Source organism: Rhinolophus sinicus, chromosome 17 (assembly GCF_057876585.1).
Source record: "Rhinolophus sinicus isolate RSI-liver-muscle chromosome 17, RSI-T2T, whole genome shotgun sequence".
NCBI lineage: Eukaryota > Metazoa > Chordata > Mammalia > Chiroptera > Rhinolophidae > Rhinolophus > Rhinolophus sinicus.
The window spans coordinates 106,751,814-106,773,896 of NC_142517.1; the positions used below are offsets into that span (position 1 = coordinate 106,751,814).

General features: G+C 36.7%; 1 protein-coding gene across 1 annotated transcript; it reads right to left on the minus strand.

Moving 5' to 3' along the window:
* Positions 1-399: 399 nt before the first annotated feature.
* Positions 400-21,945, minus strand: DIPK2A (divergent protein kinase domain 2A). The gene is made up of 3 exons (XM_019750561.3): positions 21,145-21,945; positions 6,568-6,871; positions 400-3,248 (listed from the first exon to the last, which is right to left on the minus strand). The coding sequence occupies exons 1-3, from the start codon at positions 21,799-21,801 to the stop codon at positions 2,917-2,919; spliced, it is 1,293 nt and encodes a 430-aa protein (XP_019606120.1). The 5' UTR covers positions 21,802-21,945; the 3' UTR covers positions 400-2,916.
* Between the last annotated feature and the right edge of the window lie 138 nt (positions 21,946-22,083).

Genomic DNA, 22,083 nt, shown 5'->3' on the forward strand with positions numbered 1-22,083 from the left:
CCTAATGTGTACATTTTAATCAAACGATCTCTCTCCGATTTTCTCAAAATAAGCTGGAGGCAAGTAGGTTGAGGTATAGATGAAACAAGTTTCAGCATGTTGATAACTTTCGAAGTTAGTATTAACCACAGTTACACTATTGTTCATTAATTATTCTCTTGGATACATTTGAAAAATTCTATAATGAAGTGTTAATACCATTTTAGTAGTAAAAGCTTAAAATGTCACGATCACTGAAAAACAGAAAACACAAATACCTTAAGTCCAGCTCACATCCAACCAGATAGTTTCTAAAAATTGTATCAAAATACATGCAAGAGGAAAAAAATAACTTATCTACACAACTTTCCACTCAAGGAAAAATTAGATCTTTGAAGTTAACAGATAGTCTGACAAGTGTGATTCTTAAAGTATTCTTTATTAAGATCATTAAAGTTGTAGAAACAACTTTATATTGTAAAGGCACAGGGAGACAGTTCTGATAAAATATTCAAATCAAACAGTAACTTACAGTACAAAAGACAATTTTAATGCACATACAAACCCCAAATGTCTGATTCAAAAATATTTTACTGTGTCTATTAATGGGGAATGATTAAAAATATAAATTGCTGCTGTATAATAAATATCTGATAGTGAATATCTTGATAGCAAAGTGAACAAAATATTTATTGCTTTTCACATACATATTTTTCCCTGTAATTTTAAATTCCTAATTCTTTTACTATCTTCTCCTCAACCTTTTTCAAAGATAAAAGAAATTCCACATAATCTCACGGGGAAAATGGTAGTTATAAAAAAACTACCTCCAGTAGCAATCACTGCTGGCAGCTGTTTTCTCACTTCCTGTTCTGCAATCACAAATCACTCTTCCCAAAAGTAAGATAAATGTTTGCTAAACCACAGGAAGACAACCCCTCTGTGATTGGCATTCTAAAGTTTGCAATGAATATTTATCAATATAAAAGGTGTCCATTTTGAAAATGTGTATTTTACTTGGAGTTTTGAGTAAGAGGCGAATGTCTGACAAGTAATTTTACTTACTCCCCTAAAGTTTTCCAAAGTTGTAAAAAGTCAGGTTAGTAAAAATTTCTAGCACTTAAATGTTTCTTTGAGGGCTAGTTGATATAGGTAATGTACTGATGTATAAAAGTTAACCTATTGCAACCTATTTTATAATGGAGAGATCTTACCCTTCTTCCAGTTTTAAACTGGGATCACCTTTATTAACTTCATACTGCTCTTTTTATAGTAACCCAGTTACAGATGGTACAAGTAGAATTTCCGTTACAACAGTAAAATAACACAAAAGCATCATCCTAACTTAACGAATGCTACTCCAACTTAGGAAATACCAACATGAAGGTGTGTGACAACCATGTCATGTTCAGTGTGTAGCAGCTAGCACTGTGCCTGGCACAGTGTGGATGTTCAATAAATAGTTGCTGAAGGAATGGAGGAGAAACAAAAACAAACCTGGCTTTGGTTGTGTGTATTTTAATCACTTTATGATTAAGAATAAAGTGAATCTAGAACTAAATACTGTACACTACATCAAACTTTGCCATAAACAAATTTAATGATTTCAAACAGAAAAGTATCACTGTTTGTGATAGTCAATATATATTGTAACTTTTAAAATAGTCCACAAATTTCACACGTTTGTTCATTTCTATCCACATACTTAAATTTTGATGTTTAAAAACTGGGTAATGAAGACCAAGTTTGGCAGACGGGCTAAACCATCTGCTTACAGGAAAAATTACTAGTCCATCAATTAAAACATTATGATACCTGATTAAACTCAGACAAGGACTATGGTTCTAATTTTTGCAAAAGTACCAATGAATGAATGGTAAGGTATCTTGAAAGTTACATATGCGAGGAAGCAGTAGCTTAACTTCTCAACATAAAAAAACAACCAGGGAGACCTAAACTGAATAATGACCGAGTTAAAGTACTGGAAGAATGGGACAGTAAGAATGATTCGGTGACCAATTTTAAAACCTACCCATGGAACTAGGTCTAATATTTCTTTGGCATATGCATTACTATCTTGGACTAGTTAGCATTTTAAAAATACTGGTTTATTTTTTTCCTTAATCAAAATTAACATTGAGGTGAAGATTGCTAGCACTCTTCTTAAAGCCTTTTAAATAACATTTTGCTACATATGCCAAACTTCATGTTTAGTGTACACTTAGAATTATTGGCATAGAGTGATGTAACCATTAAATAACCTTAAATGATCTCATGCAATGGTGAAACCACAGAAAGTGGGGATAAAAGTATTTACATAATAAAATACTCAGCTTTCTGAAGAAAACACAGTAAACCTGGGAATCCTGCCCTAACAGTTAATGTGTACCGCATAGCACTGAATGGAAACTAGTCCAAATTTAAATGAATATCTACAGTAACCCGAATGTGTAAAATTGAATAATAAAACATAAAAATGGAAAAACAAAACAAAAACCCCTACACATCAGAAGGAAAAAGTGGCCTATAAAACAGACCAATCTAACTTGACATTCAAAGTAAATGCAAGAGATTCACAAAATCATGATAGTAATGCAAACTGAGTCAAGTACCAAGTACCCTTTGATACACAAGCCAATGTAACTATCAGATTCATCTCCAATAGCATAACAATATTCATTAACCCACTCAGGCGTTCAGGCGGACAAAGCAGTCACTGACAGCTCAAGCCTCCACAGTGTAAGAACAAACTCATCTGCAGAAGAATCATGTGATTTTGAAGTAATGTCTCATTTTGATGGATGTTAACATAAGATCTATCAGTGCAAGTTTATCCTCTGAATGTATTACTTACTAATTTCTTTTTTCTAGATACTTTTTGGTGGTTTCATTTTTGCCAGTGCTACTTAAATGGAGAAAAGTAAAGTTCACCATAGACTACCTCACATTGTTACTTAATTGTGCTAGATATTCACGCAGTTCTTTTGCAGCCTGGAATCTGCCATAGCGCTTCTTTGGGTTGGCGCACTCATCCAGCAAGGCCTCTAGTCGGCCATCTCTGACGATGTCACTCGGTGGGTCGTGGAGCAGGCCTCCGGAAGTGCCACGCCAGGTGGCATGTCTGGATAAGAGGTTCTGACAAACAGCATAATAATTGTGGTCCACAGTGGCACGAGCACAAAGAATTTCTTTTGAAAATGATAAGCAAGCCTCCTTATCACAGTCATCAAATTTGCTTTCATACCACACATCCCAATTTTCAGGTTTATCTGTAAAAGGGGGAAAGCAGAAAGAGAAAAATACATTTTAAGAGTTCTCATTGCTTCCCACTAATTAACATAGTAGTATTTGTTCTTAAAATTGTATTATAATTTTAAACATATTAATTTATATGCAGACATGTACTGGCAGTACACTGCCCGGCGGAAAGAGCAGACAAGATCTCTACCACGGAAGGGCTCAGTCTAGAGGGAAACCTTCCACCACATCAAGTGCCATACAGTAGCATGACGCTGAGCTACAGGAGCACAGGAAGCACCGCTTCTGCCTGGCATTGTAGAAGGCTACAAGGAAAACATCTGCTTTAGGCCTCACAAGATAAGCAAACCTGGGAAAAAGGAGAGAGAGCAAACAGCTCTGGGGGGGGGGGGGGGGGGGAGAGACACAGTCCGTGCAGAGGCATGGACTTAGGGGCTGCTCCATCTAGGCTCAGGAAACACAGATGCACTGTGGCTAGAGTGTGAGACAGGAGCTGTAGGTGAGGCTAGAGAAACAGGCTGTGCCATGTGTGGTCATGGCCATGATGTTTTATAGAAAGATAACTCAAGGCTGAAGACTGGAGAGACCAACACAAGGACAGAAACTAAAAGAGGGCCAGGAAAAAAAGACAGATTGTAGAAATATTTGAGACAAAAATCAACAGGTAAGTGTCTAAGTTTAAGGTTAGAACCGAATGACAAAGTAGACATGTTAACACAACAGTATTAATGCTTTATGTAGAGAGCAAATATAAAGTGGCTCTGAGGTATTCAGGTGGGCGTGCACTATGCACAACTAGAAATAGACAGAGATACAGCACACACACTTAGAACGCACCAGCACACAAGGCTTGATGGAGCCAACACAACAGCTTGACTCTACTGGAAAGCATGTTGAAAGCAAAGGGGAAAAAAAAGACTGTGGGCAGAACCTTAAAACTTAAGGCGTTGGCAGAGGAGAGGTTAGTGAAAGAAACTCATTCAGCAAATAATTATTTCAATGCCTACCCTAGGGCATGCAAGGGTGTATAATGGTAAACAGGTAAAAAATACATGGTTCCTACCCTCACTGGTTTATAATCAACTACGTGAAATAGGCTTTAAGCAAGTAAATAAACAAACATTAGCTATCACAAATTGTGGGAAATGCTATGAAGGAAAGAGCAGTTTCCAACAGTAGAAAGGTTTATGAAAGAAACTACCCTGTCTCATTAGATCTAGTGGTCAAGTCTCTCTCAGAGGTTAACATTTAAGCTAAGGCTTGACAGACAAGTACTAATCGCTAGTGGTATGTGGAAGAGAAATGACGCATTTTAGGCAGAGCAAACAGCACATGGGAAGCCCAGAAATGGAAAGTTTCCTTCAAGAAACCAAAAGGCCACTGTAGCTGAAGCAACTGAGGTATTGAGAGTGACAATGGACAGAGGAATATTACAAATGAATCAGAAGAGGGTCAAGTCACAGACATTATGCCCTGGTCAAGCAATTTGAATTTTAATTGAAGAACAATGAGAAGTCACCAAGAGCATTAAGCGAGGGAGTGATAAAATCAGATTTACGTTTTAAAAAAGGAACTATATGAGTAGAAGGAAATCAAAGGAGTAAAGAATTTCAGGAACTTGTTACTAATCACTACAGGAATTGGCCAATTAGGTGGTTGCTAATGGAAATGCAGACTTCTAAGTCAGGTTTCAAAGGCTGAGGAAAGAACTGAGGCCAAGGAAGTAGAGACAGACAGAGTAAGCAATACTTTTAAAAACAGCTGAGAAGCAAGGGAAAGCAGGAAAGTCTCATACAAACTGGTTTATGGGAAGGTAAAGAAAAACTGGATTTTAAAGAAGATAACTGATTAAACAAATTCTCAAAAAAGGATCTGCTCTGAAAGGATGAATGTGTATTGTTTTTATTCATTTAGAAGATAAAGGGAAGGACACCAAGAGAGACACCACATGGAGACCTCAATTTCCCTGTGAAGAAAAACAAAAAAGGTCATTTACTAGAAAGAATTCAGAAAAGAGGGTGAATGAATAGAGAGGGCCTTTTGCATAGTGCCTACTTGACAGCCCTCCTACAGATACTTGGGAAGAACTGGACAGGGCTAAAGCACCAGGACCAACACTCACTGTATGAGGTGCAAGAAGACCGAAACTATAAGGTTGTGTTCAGAGTCCAGAAGTGGTAGGTATAAAATTGTAATGTCTATCCCAGGAAATGTCCACATCAAAAAAATATATTTTTACAAACAGTAGAATATTTTAAAATTTTAGGCAAGTTGCACAACTCTGTCGAAATAATAAAAGCCACTGAACTGTACACTTTAAAAAAGGAAAGCCTCAAGTAAGCTGCTACAACCTTCACAAATGCAGGAAGAGGGAAGTGGGGAAGAAAGCACTCCAGCAGGGTGTCCACCCCTGGAGGATCTACATGGCGGGCGAGAATTAATCACAAACAGTTTGTGATTCAGTGAGTATGGAATCAGAACAAGGCCCTGGGAAAATCAAGAATGTAACAGGATCAGCTAAGATCATGCAGAGCGTCAACCTGGGATGCTGCTGTTACGTTCACTGCATTCCCAGGGGCCACAAACTGCGGTCTCTGTTCATCAGAGGATCCTCACATGCAGGGAGGGGAGAGAAGTAAAAACATAAGACCCTCACCATGGAGTACCAACCCCTCAGTTTCTTTTAATTAAGTAGATAGTTGGAGAACTAAAGGCTTTGTCCCTGAAGCTTTGAAGTTCCTGTGGCATTTAATTTTCAAAACACTTTAGGTACTCTGCCTACCTGCACTGTGAATGGCTCACAGATAAATGGAGAGCAAGGTTTTGGGTGAGATGTTATAATGTCAAGACCAAAGTTAGAGAGCAGTGCTAGGAATCACCTAAATGGTTAAAAGAAAAAAATAATTCACTATAGGGACCCCACAGAACATCACTGTAAGAGACCCCACAGGAAAACAAGGCCTTCCTCCATGACAGCAGCATTGTCTCTCTGGCAGCCTGTAACTAGAATATAAAAACTTAATTCTACGTTAGACTCCTAAACTACAGAATACAACAGACAGTATGAAAAAGACACGCATGCATACACACTCCGAGTATATCTGTATCAGACTGAACTCAAAAGCTATTTTACTAAACATGGAGAAATTGTGACTAAAAGTGCAAGTATAATCAATCAATATTTGTTTACTGATACTGGTCAAATAAAACAAAGAAAGATGCAAGGTTGCCATCTAAGGGAGAAAATTTAATGTTTCCTTCATATAAAAACATTATTTTGACATAGAAAAACAATATGTACAAAAACAAATCTGAAAGCTATATACTTACTTTGTCTAATTAACCTTTTATCAGCAACCAAAACATTTTCAGCATCCACAATGATTACCTTCCCATCTCTAGGACCAACGGCAAAATTGTCAAAGCTGACATCCAGGAGGTAGAGTGCAAATTCAAAGTCATTGTTTGTAAGCTGCTCTGCTATTTCCATTAACTGCCAAGCAAGGTCAACTCGTTTTTCCCATGGTGCATTAAAGTAACTCCACAGTTCTTCTCCAACATAATTTACAGCCACCATTCTTCCACAAGCTCCAAGGTATTTTGCAAATGGCCAACCTTCATCAGATGGAAAACTCTACAAAAGAATTATCTTGGTATTATAAGACATTCTGGTGAAGACATCCTAGGTCTATCCCCAGATCCTTTCTGTAGAGATTGCTACTGGGCATGAGCTTGGATTTTCTTGTTATATTCAGTAGTTTCATAGAGAAAAACTGATTTCTTTTCTAACCCATATCATTACTATGGATCTGACAACAAATTTTAATAGATTATATTAGAAAGCTAAAATAGAATAAGTCTTGCTTATCAAAATCTCAGAACCAAACTGATCAACAAAATGCAACAATCTTCTTTATTATCAAATCTAAAAGTATTTACGCTTTCCTTTATCTTGATTTGTGTCTTAAGTACAATCAACCAATTCTTTTGGAACAGATAGCACTGTAGGCCAGTTAGTCAGCATGTATTTACCAGGCACCAGGCACTGACTGCACTATGCTGGCAATAAAAGTGAGCTAAACAGAGTCTCTAAAATAAAATCTTTAGATGAGAAGACAGATACCGAACAATTAATTATAAATACAGTTAAGTGTTAATTACTAAGAAATGGTACAGGTCCTAAGAGAGCATTTAATAGATGCCTTACCTAGTCCAGAAGCAGTCAGGCGTGGAATTTAGAAAGATTCCTGGGAAGCGTCTTTTATCTATACCCCAAAGTTGGGAAAGAGCCATCTGACCTTCTATCAGTGCAACTTCCTCTCCAAGTCCCTTTGGTTCCAAGTTAGTCTTGTTTCTCTTCCACCACCACATTTTCTGTTCACCTTTAGCCCAACTTTAAATGTATTCTAATCTTAGCAAGGTTTTCTAAAAGATTTTACAACCATTGGGAGGATTAACATCCTAAAACAAGTCTTCCATGACCAGAAAAAAATCATTTTCAACTTAAGTACAATGATAAGCTTTATCTAGGGTACTTTCCAGTGCTAAAATGCCAACCTACAACACAACCACTGGGGTGCAAAAGGATGGGAAGTGATATTTTCAACAACTTCTTGAAGATCACTGGCCAGAAGAGGTGTGTTTTAAGAGCCATTTCCTTTAGCCTAGCACCTTCCTTAAATTGGAAAAAATTACGATGTTTACACAAACAGTGCAGGGGAAACAAAGCTAAACATTACAGAATTTAAACAGCCTATTTCTAGTGCTAAAAATTGAACAATTCACATACATTAAAAGGGTTGGAGATAAAGGTCTTCTTCTGGGACCCCTTAAGAAATTAAGTAATATTAATTTTACTGAGTTTTTATAAAATTGACAAAACTCAAAAGTATATTAAAATTTTATAAACTTTAAAACAAAAAATATTTTTAGAACTAAACTTCATCCAAATAATTACCTATTTTCATCTGTTCTTCCTTTCAACTCTATCAATGCACAATAACTGTACTTGTTTATATATAACCTTTTCATTTAAATTTTAATATCTGCAGTTTTGTGATAACACTAATTATATATACTAGGAATTTAAATACGATAGTATGAATCTTTAAATATACTAAGTGAATTGATTCAATTTTAGTTCAGAGACAATATCTATTGATTCTTTAGCCATTAGGAGAAAGCATATTTTTAATCTTATACCTGAAATTTTTTTATTTCTTTTGGACATTGGGAAAAGTGACAGACTGCTAATGTCCAATGTGAAGTGTAAAAACTGTCTACTAACCACATGTTATTTTCAACTTTTCCTCCCAACTTAAAATACCTCTAGGACTTTGAAAATTTAGTTAGACAAAATGGTTACAAAAGATTTAACTGCTTCGCAGAAATACTCAAGTATAATGTCCCTGACATAAAAAGTGAAATCACTAAAACTAAGTAAATGTGTGATTATATAGTTTTATCATGCAAAAATTAAAACAAAACACTCCTCCATACACTTTTGGTATATTATTCACATGCCATATTGTAGAACAGATACAAACAAATCTTTGTGAAAATAAAATGGTCTTTGACAACAGGAGAAAAGGGAACCCTGCCAATGTCTGCACATGTACAACTGCCTCCTTGTGTTTGGAGCCTTTCCAACTGGCAAACGACAGTCAAATATACACTTCATTACCCAAGTCCCTCATAGAAGATAAAATATATGAACAAATGTCACATTGAGCAACTTTATATTCATATAGTGATTTCTGACAATATTAACTGAAATCCTGCTATGCTTCATTTTAAGAAGAACACTACAATTCTTTCATATAGTTTGCTACCTAATCTTTGGAAGAACTTTAATAAATGAATTCACACCACTTGCTCACATGACAAGAATTTTCATTGTATCATCAAGATAGTCAGATTTCATTAATGAGAACAGAATTCTATTGAATACATTGCAGTACAAAGAAAATGCTCAAAGGAAGCCAACATATTTATAATTTGTATTTAAAACAATTCTGGCTCAGAACCAAAATGATCATGGTCAAGCAGAGTTTGAGAGACAAAATTTTAAGACGTTTTTGCTTGGATTTCTTAAGTGTATCAAACAATAAGAAATACAACTTCATACTTCCCGATTACCAAACTCCCACAGTGCATAAAACACAGTAGCTAGTATAAAAAAAAAGTTTACTGCTGAGGTTGACTTTTTAAAGTTTAAACCAAATCTTAAAATCAGATTTTCAAATTGCCTAAGACAACAGGGAACATAGTTTAAAATAATCTACAGTAAAATGTGCGTATTTTAATGAATTATTTACAATTAAAAAATATATACAAATACTTTTCAGTATATATAAATACTTTTCAGTCTTTAAACTGAATGGTTTAAGTTCTAATGGGATTAAGCCACTGCAGTTAATTGTTCAGGGCTTTTCATCAGGCTTGAATGTATGTCATAAACTATAACATGTTAAGTTTTTAAATCTAAACATCAGTTTAAAACTGTACAACAGCACAAAATAATTATAAAATTACTGTCTTTTTTCAAAGAAAACATCCACTGAATATTACTACCAATGTAAAAATTAAAAATGGAAATTTAAGCAGTAAGTCAAACATGGTTAACTGCTATGATTTAAAGACATATTAAATGACTTCCCTGTTAATTTATAAAAAGTATTTTGAATATGAAAGCATGTCTATGTATCTTTTCCTTTTTAACAGAAAACCATAAGCTATTTCTTGGATATCATAAAACTCAAGTAATAACAATATTACACGCATTAATAGTAGCTTAAAGCCAAGGTTTCAGAAACAAATGAACAAAACCACTACGGTCATCTTCTATTTTAAGAGAAAATAAAAAGAAGGTGACATAAAATGTACATAATCAAGATTAGGAAATTTAGATATTTTATTTTCTTTATGGTACATATTAAAATTCTATATTTAAAGGGCAATATAGCATATAAGTAGAATAATGGACTTAAATAAAAATCACAAGGCTAGCTTTTAAGGTCTACCTTCACCTCTGTATCTCACCAGCTGTGTGACCCTGGCAAAATCAAAACTTCTTACTTAAAGCTTTAGTCTCTTCCTCTGTAAAACTGGAAAACATTTATACCAACATATTCAACAGGGAAATCCAACAATCAAAGGGAAAAAAAAGTATGAAATGTACTTTGTAGATTTAATACTACTTTATAAAGAATTGCTTACCAAAACATTTTCATACTTCCTACTTAAATCTGCTGAATAAAAAGTCTACATATTCATCAAGAGATGTGCTTATTTTCATATCACCTACTGATATGAAAAGCATCTACAAATAATAAACTCCTTCCAAATATAGCCAAGAACCACAAAATTAGAAATACATCTTCACTGCTCTCTAGTAGTTTCTAATTTACCATGGAATATACAAATTAGTTACCAGACTTTAAAAACATTCAGTGCCACAAGAAACGTATAGGGCATTCACAAATACTAAAAACACAAAAAAATTAAAAACTTGGTAACATGTATATGCACAGAGCACTATAATTTGCTTTTCATTGATAATATATAAGCAACACAAAGTAAATTCTAAATACTGAAGTAATCTATCACCTATCTATTGATCAAAAACCAAGTATCACGATAGCTTATGTGGTCAATGAAGGGGATGTGGAACCTAAGAACTCTAGAGGTGGAGGGTACCTGAGTTGTAAACGCAGTTCAATCTTATCAGCACACTTTACATGATTTGCCTAACTAAACTCACACAAGTAGAAGAAGGGAAGTAGGGCCCCTCAACCCCGTATCTGTCTGTTTCAGTTTTCAGATTTTAGAAAGGTAACAAAGCATATATTTCAAACTAGTACTACATACCACCTCCAGTAGCCTGGGGAAACACTTCACCAAAAAACATATTATGTTGCAAAAATAATGTAAGCTTATTCATCCTAAGTGGGATAAAGCACATAAATTACTTCACGGGTTTTCACTTTTGTTTTTTTTAATTTGACAAAACCTATCTCTAAAGGTTTTTAAATCTGGAATTGCAGATGAGGGATTCTAAATTAACCCACATTTCACTGACTATTATAAGCAGCTGGAGTAAAAAGCAGTGAGAGCTGCTGTGGAATAAATCAATATTTTGAATTTAAAAATCCTAGATCTAGCCTATCTCCACCATGAAACGCTAAGTCAACAGTTGTAAAGAAAACATAGCCCCTATTCTCTGGAAGCTTTTTTAGCCTGAATTAAACACATAAATCATAAATTACAGAATGTGTCAGAAATTACAGAAAAGTAAAGTATATGGAGAAAGAGTAGAGACCTATTTTTGATTGTGTGATAGAGGGCAGCCTCTCTAAGGAAATGTTACTTATGCTGAGACCTAAAGGATGAGAATAATATTAGACAGGGGATGGGGCAGTAAGAATTTTCCAGCTGCATGTTAGGGTCAAAAACTGTCTTCTCCGAACTGGGGAAAAAAAAAAAAAAAAAAAGAAAAAAAAAAAGGCCAAAGCAGCTGCAGTGAAATGAATGAGGAGGAATTAGCTTGAGGTAATATGGTCTGGAGAGGGAAGCAGGGTCCAGATTATGTTGGGCCTTATAGAATGAAACACAAAAACTCCTTGACATGGTCCACATACTGTTAAAAAAAAAAAAAGATTATATATATAAGACCCAGTCTTATATTAAATTTTGCTCCAAAAGACGTATTAGGGCTGACTGTCCAGCTAAGTCTTATTTTCGGGGAAACACGGTGTGTGTGTGTGTATATATATGTATGTCAAAGCCTTACCTTTCAGAAATATCTCACATCCTGGAATTAACCAACATCCTGTGGTACATAATGGTATTCTAGAAAACATGTTTTACAGTGTCACAATACCCTTTCATCAACATACATTGCTCTCCCAGGTTACTAAGGTCATTTTATTCTATTATGTCAGAACAGTCATGAAAAAAGGAGATGTGGAATGTATGAGTAATACAACATAAAACAGTACCTTTTGGGTTTATTCATTTATTTCCTCACTTACTTACAAACATTGAATAGCATGTAACTGATAGATTAAAATAAGGCCAATTCTAAAGTGCTTCTATTCTATTATCTTTTTTCCCTCTTTACATGTCCAAAAGTAGGGTATGCATACTAAATTTAAAAGATCCTTTCATACATAATTCCTTTCATAAAAGAAATATAAAATATTTCACAGTCATTTATTACCTTACGACATTTCATTAAAAGGAACGTAACTCTGTAGTTTGCCTAAAGAAATGTGTTACAAGACTTTTTTTCTTTAGAGGAGGAAATTCTCAGTAAAAAGAAACTGACTTGAAAAACATCTATAATGAAGATATACAAACTAAATTCTGGTTATAGGTTTTCTACAGAACTGGCATTTTTACACACATAAATTTAAACTTGAGAACACTTTTAGAAAGTATATGTTATCAAAAGCTTAGAAAATGCTTAAACGTTCAATTTAAGTTTCAAAATTATTTTTAAAAGCCCAAATTTGAACAAAATCCCATTGTGGTAATGCATGTTATAACAGCTGTTCATAGAGATTAGTCAACTGTACTGGTGACAGACTAATGTGTTCACAGTTTTGTGAACTGTCTGGAAGGGGGAACACAGTAAAATTACTGGGAGAATTTAACGGTTACCTAATTTTTGCTAAAATTTCTCTAAGACTTTAGTTTCTTATAACTTACACTACAAAATACTGGCCAAAACACATTGCAAATACTGTAGAATCTTAATAATCTCAAAATTTTCAAGTTATAGGATATCTTCCATTTATTTCATTAAATGATTTTCTGAATGCCATTTTCCACCCACCTAGATTCCAATGATATTAAGCAATGTTTTGAAAATAAGGCTATGTTACTTCACTGAATATCAGGTTCAACAGCTGTATCTAAAATTGGAAACTAATGTTAAAACACATCAACAAAAAACACTACCTAGTAGTTTAATAGAAATAAATCAGTTAAAATAAATAGCTTAAGAAATGCTCTCCCCAACCAAAAAGAAAAAAGTCACTTGGCCACAAATTTCAAATACGCATAAATTTGCTAGTCTCAACTGACCCTTTCTTACCTACTCTCACTACCAGCGACTGTGATCCATATTTCTTCATTGAAATATACACACCTACAAACACTATACTCCCAATAAAACAAAAATTCAAAGAAAAAAGATGCAAGTTTCTTTTGGACTCACTAACCTAAGAATGCTACTTTATTTTCTTTAGTGGATACCTGAATTCTTTAAACAGCCTGCCAAGTAGAACAGTACTAACTTCCCTGGTTCCTTTAAAGAACAAACTGAATCAATACAGTCCTTCAGAAGAATAGCAAAATGTCCACTAGTATCACAGTATCTCTCTCCATTAAATACCTGGTGCCTGGTTTTAGAGTTGTATTCCTATTTTTGCCTTAAATTGAACATAGCCAAAACAAAACTCTTGGCTCCCCTATATGAAAGGCATTCCTTCTCTGGGCTTCCTCATCCTAAGGAATAATCACTCAGTAGTTGCTCAGACCAAAAACCCAGATTATCCTTTTCTTTTCTCTTTCCCTCATACCTTAACCCTTAAAGAAAGTCTTGTCAGCTCTTTCTCCAAAATATACTGGGTCTGTCCAGTTCACTTTTCATAACCTCCTTTGCAACCAGCTTAATCCAAACCGCCAAACTCTCTCCCACAAACTAGTGCAAAAGCTTTCCTGTGTCCTCTCACACCACTTAAAACCCTTTCTCCACAAACCCAGCCCTCTGAAAAACACTTCTATTATTTCCCATTGCTGTGAAAATAAAATCCCAAATGCATTCAGCACGGCTATACAGGATATGGTCCTTGCTTACACCTCCCTATAATCTTGTACTTTACCACGCTTCTCTGCTCCCATGCTTGATCCTGCTGTGTGGTTTTTTAATTTTTTTCTTTTTTTCCCTATCTCTTGCTTAAAGACACTCTGCACCATTGACTTTTTCTCATCATTCACACTTGAGCTAAAATGTCACTCTTCCTGACCGCCCAATTTAAAGTATTCTATCCCCAATCCAATTCTCCATCACAGGAATCTGCTTTGATCTTTTTATAAGATGTAAAATCTGGAATTACCTTCTTTGTTTGCTGTTCACACCTAATGCCCCAGAAAGCAAAGCCTACACAAACTGTGCCTTGTCCTGTGATCTTTACTGTATCCCAAGGACGTATAGATCAGTTCCTAGCACTGTGGAGCAAGGCCACACAATTCTTATCAGGTCTCTTTACTCCACAGTTAAAACTCCAAATAAGCACTAGGAAGGTAAACTATGAAGACCCTGAAGAATCATACCTACCTCAGATAAGAAATCTTTTAAGATTCAGAGTTTAAGAATACCTATAAATATTCAGACTTAACCTCTATTTTTTAAATTATTCATCAATGCATGAAATAGACTAAACTGTAGTAGTGATTTACAGAGAACAATTAAATTATTTGCTTTGTATTACTGAATCCTTATCTAAAGGCCGTTTCCTACACTATTCATTCTATTCATTGTACTTCATATGGGATAAATCCCTAACCCCCCTTTTAATTACTATTCCAAAACAAAACAAAACAAAACAAAAACTATAACCTGAAGCAGCAGCCACATAGGTATTTATGATGTGTGCATATATAAAAGGGGGTGACGGGAACATTGTCCATAGGAAGAGTAAAATGCATGTATTTCTAAGACAGATGTCAACATAATATACTAAAGAACTTTTCAACTACTATAGATATCTAAAAATGGAATAAGATGATTTGCAAAGTAATATATTGTTAAAAACTTTGTAATTAAAGACATTTCATGTGTGTTATCTAAATAATCCTGTCTTTATAAAATAATCCTGTTGGATAAGTATTAACATTCCCATTTTACTGATTAAAAAACATTAAGTGACTTGCTCAATGCCATCCAATAATTTTAGGGTACTAGAGAATGCTATCTTAATATTGCCCCCATCACTACTCCCGCCCCCCCACCCCCACCAATGGGTAAAATTCCACAGAGGAACTCAATTCCTCTGTGAAATCTGCCCTGGTATCTACGCCTATGAAGATACATACAGATACCTCTCCCTAAATAAGTCATCTGATCAAGTGTATGTATCTTTTCTTGTAGGACTTATTATGCTATATTGACTGTAATTAGTCATTTATATACCTACTGCCTCTTACACGGTAAGCTACTCGCTGCTTAGAAAGATCCTTTCCATCCAAATCATAGACTATTTACCAAACAAACAAATAATAGTTCTCTGACTCTAAGTCCAGAACTGTAAGTCCAAAGAGCTTCCAGCTATTTCAGATAACTTCCTTTCAAGAATCTATTTTTTAAAAAGACATACAAGTTGGATAAAAGATCTGATTACATAATTTAAAGCCTTTCAGGGTCACGACCAGGATGAACAACTATTCTCATCTTACATTAGTAATTTACAGTCTTAAGACATGCTACAATCATTTACTAAGGTTCACTGTACGTGTAGGAAAAATGCAAAACATGTATGTGAAGGTCCTATTAGTTGAATACACACGATTGAAAAGTGAAGAAATAAAAAATGTCAGCATTCTGTGAAGCATCAGCAGCAATGATAGCAATATAGGAAGTAAGCCAGAGACCTTAAGACAGAAAAATAGAAAACCAGTCTGGAGATCCCCTAAAAAGCTAAACACCTATGTCCAGAAAGCATATACCTAAAAAGTAAACTTTCTGATTTCTCACTAACATACTTGAGACCCATACACTGAAAGTATGAAGAAACAGAGTTCAAAGATTAGACAAAAGTACAGAAAGAGCCTCAGGATCAATAATGGTCAAAAAACACGGATTAATCCAGAAAATAGGCTAGGGCATCAAATGATTGCGCTCCACTGACTTGGAAGTGGTGCTTTCCTAAGGATTCCTGTCTATCTCTATGGTCTTTCCAAAATATAAGTCTCCTTTTTGGGACCTGAGGTACACATAATTATTTTATTATTTTTGTTTGCTTTTTCAAGAAAAGATGTTCAAGTGTCAAAGGTGTTAATGAAACCGCTGATGAAAAACCAGAAAAACAGGGGGGAAAGAAACCTTTTAGACTTAAGCTTACGAATTTATTAGATAAAAAGTACTCTACTCAGAACTACCTAGTCAGAATCATCTCTGAAGCTAAATCTGCGAATGCAATCACTACAGCAGCAGCCAGGGTGAGAGAAGTAGGTGCCTCCCTAAGCTGCTATTTGAAAAGAATCCCTGAGAAAGTCTGGAACATCCTTTCTAGATGCTATAGCCTCACAAGGTCCTTAGATACCTTCACCTAAATATTTTTTTTCCTTTAAAGGTAGTCTCTGGTTTTTGTTTTGTTTTAATCTGATTTCATATGTATAAAAATTTGGGGGTAGAAAGACAAGCATGAAACAGAGCTATCTATCTATTCTGGCCCCCACCCTGTACCCCTAGCAGTAGGGACCAAGTCCCCAAATCCCCAATCCCCTTTCAGAAGAGTTTAACCCGACCAGTTAAAATCAAGCTCAGAAGAGAAGTAGAAAAATAATAATTTCTGAAGTCAAGAATGTGAGAGTCACAAGATGTTGGGGGTGAAAAGTAAAAGATCTAATCCAACCGTCTCATTTTATAGGTGAATCCCATAAAAAAGATTATCAGCTGGCCAAAGTAAGACAATTAGCAAATAGCTATAGTATGTTTTTTTACTTCAAAAACTGGATCTTGGGCAGTACACCTTAAAAATACATTCTTCTACAGAAATGATTTTTAAGGACAAAACAGCACTCAAAAGTTTTTTGTCAAAATGCATCCTGTAATGTAGAAGTGTAATAAATCAATGTAAATAAAGGTATGGTTGATCACAGGAATCATAAGTATCTTTAAGGGGCTCCATATCCAAATAAGCTTCAAAACAGCTGATCAAATGCACTATATGGTTAAAGTTGCTTTTACTTTAATTAATATCTAACATTTATTGAATGCTTACTATGCATAAGGCACTATAAAGTGTTTTGAATGATTTATGTCATTTACATGAATTAAAATGAAAGTTTAAAATGTATAGCTTAAATAATGTTACATACTGTAATTTTTTTTTAAATCCTCTAAAACCATAATTCAGAAAACAAAGGCAAACAAAGTTCTACAAATATAACAGTAAAACAAATTCCCACCTCCTCCCCTCGATATAACCAAGAGCTTTCTTCACTACTTCTAGGTGATAAAGTCAGAGAGAATAGTTAGGACTTCCAGGAATCCAGACAGTATTCTTCTCTCTCACACACAGCTTCTATAAATTCAATAGGTAAGTACAAATACTGGTAGAAAATTTACCAATACAATGACAGAAAACATCTTACCATCCTGCCAAATATATCAATATGTCAACTTTTGAATATTCCAAGAATGCTATTACACAATATAAAATCAAGGAAGTCCCTCGCCCCAGTTTTTTTCATAGGATTACGGCATACTTGTAATTAAAATATACTTCTTGGTAAAGTAAAAATGAGAGGATGAAAAGAAGGAATCAGAGTAGATGATAAAGGTAGTAGTATTATCTTATTGACTGATGTTTCTAAAAATTTTTAGAAGATAAGTCTATTACAGAACAACTTTCCTTAGAGATAGGTAAGTTTCTGTAAGCCAGTAAAACTATTCAAGAATGTGAAAAGAGCTGTGCTTTTATACCATTTCAAATGGGAATTCTATATTGCAAATCTATATAGCCTTACATTACATAGATAAGGCATGTGTATAATATACCTTACAGACAGACATTTAATACTTAACATGCCTCCTTTCATGTATAATAGGAACTTCAATTTGTTACTGTTTCTTAAAATCACAAGAGGCAAGTTTAATGGATTAAATTCCTACATTATTTTTCAATTCTTTCATTAGTACCTTGCCAAAGGAGATTTTTAAATGTTTATTTTGGAAACATGTTTATTACACCAGAACTTTTGTTAAGAATAGTTTGATAATGTCAGCTCAAAAGACTTTTTTCCAAAAGTAGTTAATTTCTGGACAATATAAGAATGGAAAAAAATCTAGTTTGTCACCAAATGTCCAAAAATTCAATAAGTAGCTCCCTCTCCTGGGGGGAAAATGTGAGTTCTTCTTTAAACCGTAAAACACACACTTGTACCCTTAAAAATATTTTCAAAAGTACACGAACCAAAAAATATACACAAATAAGCAAATTTGAGTTTTTTCTATCATTAGCAATTAATAACCCAAAACTAACATAAACAGCTATTCACAGTTTTATAGAAAACAGTATAAACACTAAAATTGCATACGTTTATCAAGCTAACAAAAAGTGATGAACACAATGATTTGAATTAATGTGCAACAATCTTTGTAGTTGATCACAGAATTTTAAGATTCCTCTCATTTTAGTGGTTTTATACTATACATCATTAAACCTCAATTATACTGTTCATACTTAACTCACTAGTTTTTACCAAAGATGAAGTGGTTCTATAAAGAAAGTAGCAGCTCTATGAAGATCCTTTACTTATAAGTAAGTCTTATTATACTTGCTGGTTCATCAGGTAAAAAAATAAACATACCAATATAAATGACTGGTACTAAAGACCCCAAATTTATATTTCACACAGTAATTAGCTATAGAACTGGGATGCCTAAATAAAAAAATGTAATTTATATATGACAGTCAACAATGTTCACACATATATATTTCCTCACATACCAAAAACAAACTCTTTTCCTACCTATAACCCATCTAACCACCCACTCAGAGCAACTGTGTCACTAAGTTTAAACTACAAGAATATAACTGACTTTTTATTTTAAAAAAAGCTGTTTATCACTAAAGATGAAAACAGAAAGAAAAAGTTTCAGGGAAGAGTTAATCAGAAAACAAGACACAAGCACACTTGACTACCTCAACTATAAAGTAATCTGAATATGCCAAGATAACATCAAACTTCGAAAAATAGAAACGCTTCCAAACAAAGCATATTTACCTTAGTGCAAATCAAATGCCAAAGTTTCTTATATTCAAATGCCATGGTATGTTTATAAAGAACTGGATACATAACATACAATGTTCTTAAAGTGTTAGTTTTATTATTAGTTAGTTTTATTATCAGGTTGTTACCTGATAAAAACCTTTGGAGAGCCAATATTTTAAGTGCAGAAAACATATATTACCACTACAATAGCTACTTACTAAATTTTTGGGTCCCAGAGAATTTGACAGGCTATTCAGCAAACTACAATGCTAAAGCTTTCTCCAGGGACCAACCTTGCTAACATAAACATCTATTTCTCAAACAGAAAAGGCAGCTTAAATGAAAAACAGTGTCAAGTCAAATAGATATATCACAAATATGGCCTTAAGCTTCAGAAGTTGACTAATTTTAAAACTAGCAAATAAAGTAATTTCATCAACGAACGTTTAGCTAGTTTTATACACTACGCACTGTTAAAGAGAGCAGTATTAAATATTCAATCTGTACTTTAAATTTCACCCATTACATATATCCTGTGACACCTTAAAATTTACCAAGACCCACACTAAAGTTTTGTTTGAGGCAAAATATTTGAAGTAATCAAATGAAGCAGGTTTTTTCTCTTACCTAAGTTGGTGAATGGAACTTGAGAAAAGAAAGCAACATAAATGAATACTGCACATTCCTACACATGCACTTCAGAGTTAAAAAATAACAATCCTGTCTTGTACAAACCCTCTACCCATCAGTGAAATTATTAGCAGCGCAGAATTACTTGTGATTAATTGTAAATTGGGGTTTTTTCAACCTTGTGTTTGAAATACTACAGAAAAACTAGTATGGAAAAGGAGCAAGATAATGTTCTCTTTGGTTATCAGGAGGGATCACAACCCCACAGTTGTAACCAGTATCCAAGGACACATGCACTAAGGCCGGGTGCAAATGTGTAGAAATTCAGTAATTAACTCCAAAAGTAAACAGTTTTCGTGTTTTTTTTTTTAAGGTCTTGTTTTTTGTTTTTGTTTTTTGCGTCACCAGTAAAAAGCTTTCAACCTACTCCCCTAAAAGGCACGTTTGTTTTCAAAATAAAGAGAGAGCCAATAACTCAACTAGAAAAAAGGTGAGACTCTCCTTTCAGTCTCTAGTCCTGGCCTAACATTTCATCTCCTTCCTGCAGCCAAATACCAGATGAATGGGGCAGGTCACAGAATCAGGATGAAAATGTCTGTCTTGGCCTTAAACCCTCCCAGCCCCAAATCCAACGAAGCCTGAAGTTTTCCTTTTCCTAATCCCACCCAAAGCAAGGCTCATGAATTAACACCACCCTTGACCACAGTTCCCATTATCTGCCCGTATCTTTCCCAGCGTGTCCCCAAATTAACTGCCCCAATTATCTGCCAGGTAAATGAGCTAAGGAATAAAACAGACTTTGGGGCCGACGTTAGGCCAGCCATGCAAGGTACTGAAGGAGAGAGCAAACGTGGTAAAGGAGCACTTGAAAACAACTGAGAAAGGTCCAAGGGCTCCTAAACAGTCTGCGCCGTCAAAGTGCAACCCGGCGGACAAACACAGAAAGGCAGGGAGGAGAGCCGAAGAAAACTCGCCTGAGAGACATTTTGGGAGCGTACGAGACGCGCTCCCTCTGGCGTTGAAGGATCCGCAGTCAAGTCCGACCTGCGCCCGTGTCTAGGTGACAAGAGCAGAAGATCCAGCAGCCAGGTCGTCCTCCGCAATCCGGCACGGCGCCCAGGAGTCGCCCAGCGCTGCCCCCTTCCCACGCCCGCAGCCTGGCTCAGCCCCGCCGGGTCCAAAGTGGGGAAACGAACCGGCGGAGCCGCTTCTCCCTACTCCCGTTCCCCGCGCGGCCCCTCCCGGCAGGACGCCCCCCGCCCGGGCTCCTACCTGTAGCACTAGCGGCTCGGGGTTGAAGGCCAGGGTCAGCAGCAGCTGCATGCGCTCCGAGTCCTTGAGGTTGCGGAGCAAGAAGCTACCCGAGTCCTTGGTCTCGGCGTAGCGGCGCACTAGGCGGTCAAGCAGGCGCTGCGACGGGCAGTGCACCAGGTCGGACCAACCCTCCACCGCCTCGGGCGTGAGCAGCCGCACGTCGCCGTTGAGGCGCGCGAACTCGGTGCGGGGCATGGCCTGGAGCAGGTCGCAGCGGGGCCGGCCGGTGGCCCGCTTGCAGATGCTCTGGTCGAGCTGCGCCAGCTCGCGCTGCGAGCCGAGGCGCTTGAGCACCACTCGGCGGCGGCCGCCCTCGCGGGGCTCGCCGTACTGCGCGAAGTAGACGTTCTTCACGTTGAGAAAGTCCAGCAGGCGCAGGCGGCCCCACGCCTCGAACACCACCTGCCCGTTGAGGAAGCGGCGGCACCAGCTCGTGCCGAAGCACGCCGGGCACTTATTGAGCTGCAGGAAGCGCCGGTCGGTCAGCTCGTTGCGCTGCCAGGAGGCGAGCAGCGACGGCGAGTGCAGCACCATCAGCACCAACAGGCTGCCCAGAGCCGCCAGCTTCAGCGAGCGGGACAGGCGGCCCAGCTTCGGGGGCACCAGGCGCCACATCCCGCCCGCCGCCCGTCTGCCCGCACCCGGAGGGCGAGGGCACCCCCGGGGCGCCCCCGCCGCGCCGAAACCCGGAGAGAGACCCGCAGAGGCCCCGGACGAGAGAAGGAGCGAGGGCGCGGGCCGGGGCGGGAGGCGGAGTAGGTGTGTAAGAGAGACCGGGAGCGGGAAGGAGCCGACCAGGGCCGACTGCGACTTCTCCCAGTCACTAGCCTCCACAACTCTCGAGCTCCCTCCACCGAGATCCCCGCCCTCCGACTCCGGCGGCGCCTCCCCCGAGCC

Coding starts and splice junctions, on each gene's coding strand:
- DIPK2A (XM_019750561.3), bottom strand. CDS start 21,801: ATGTGGCGCCTGGTGCCCCCGAAGCTGGGCCGCCTGTCCCGCTCGCTG. Junction 6,872..21,144: donor CCGAGCCGCTAGTGCTACAG/GTAGGAGCCCGG, acceptor ATTCTTTTGTAG/AGTTTTCCATCTGATGAAGG. Junction 3,249..6,567: donor TAAAAGGTTAATTAGACAAA/GTAAGTATATAG, acceptor CCCCTTTTACAG/ATAAACCTGAAAATTGGGAT.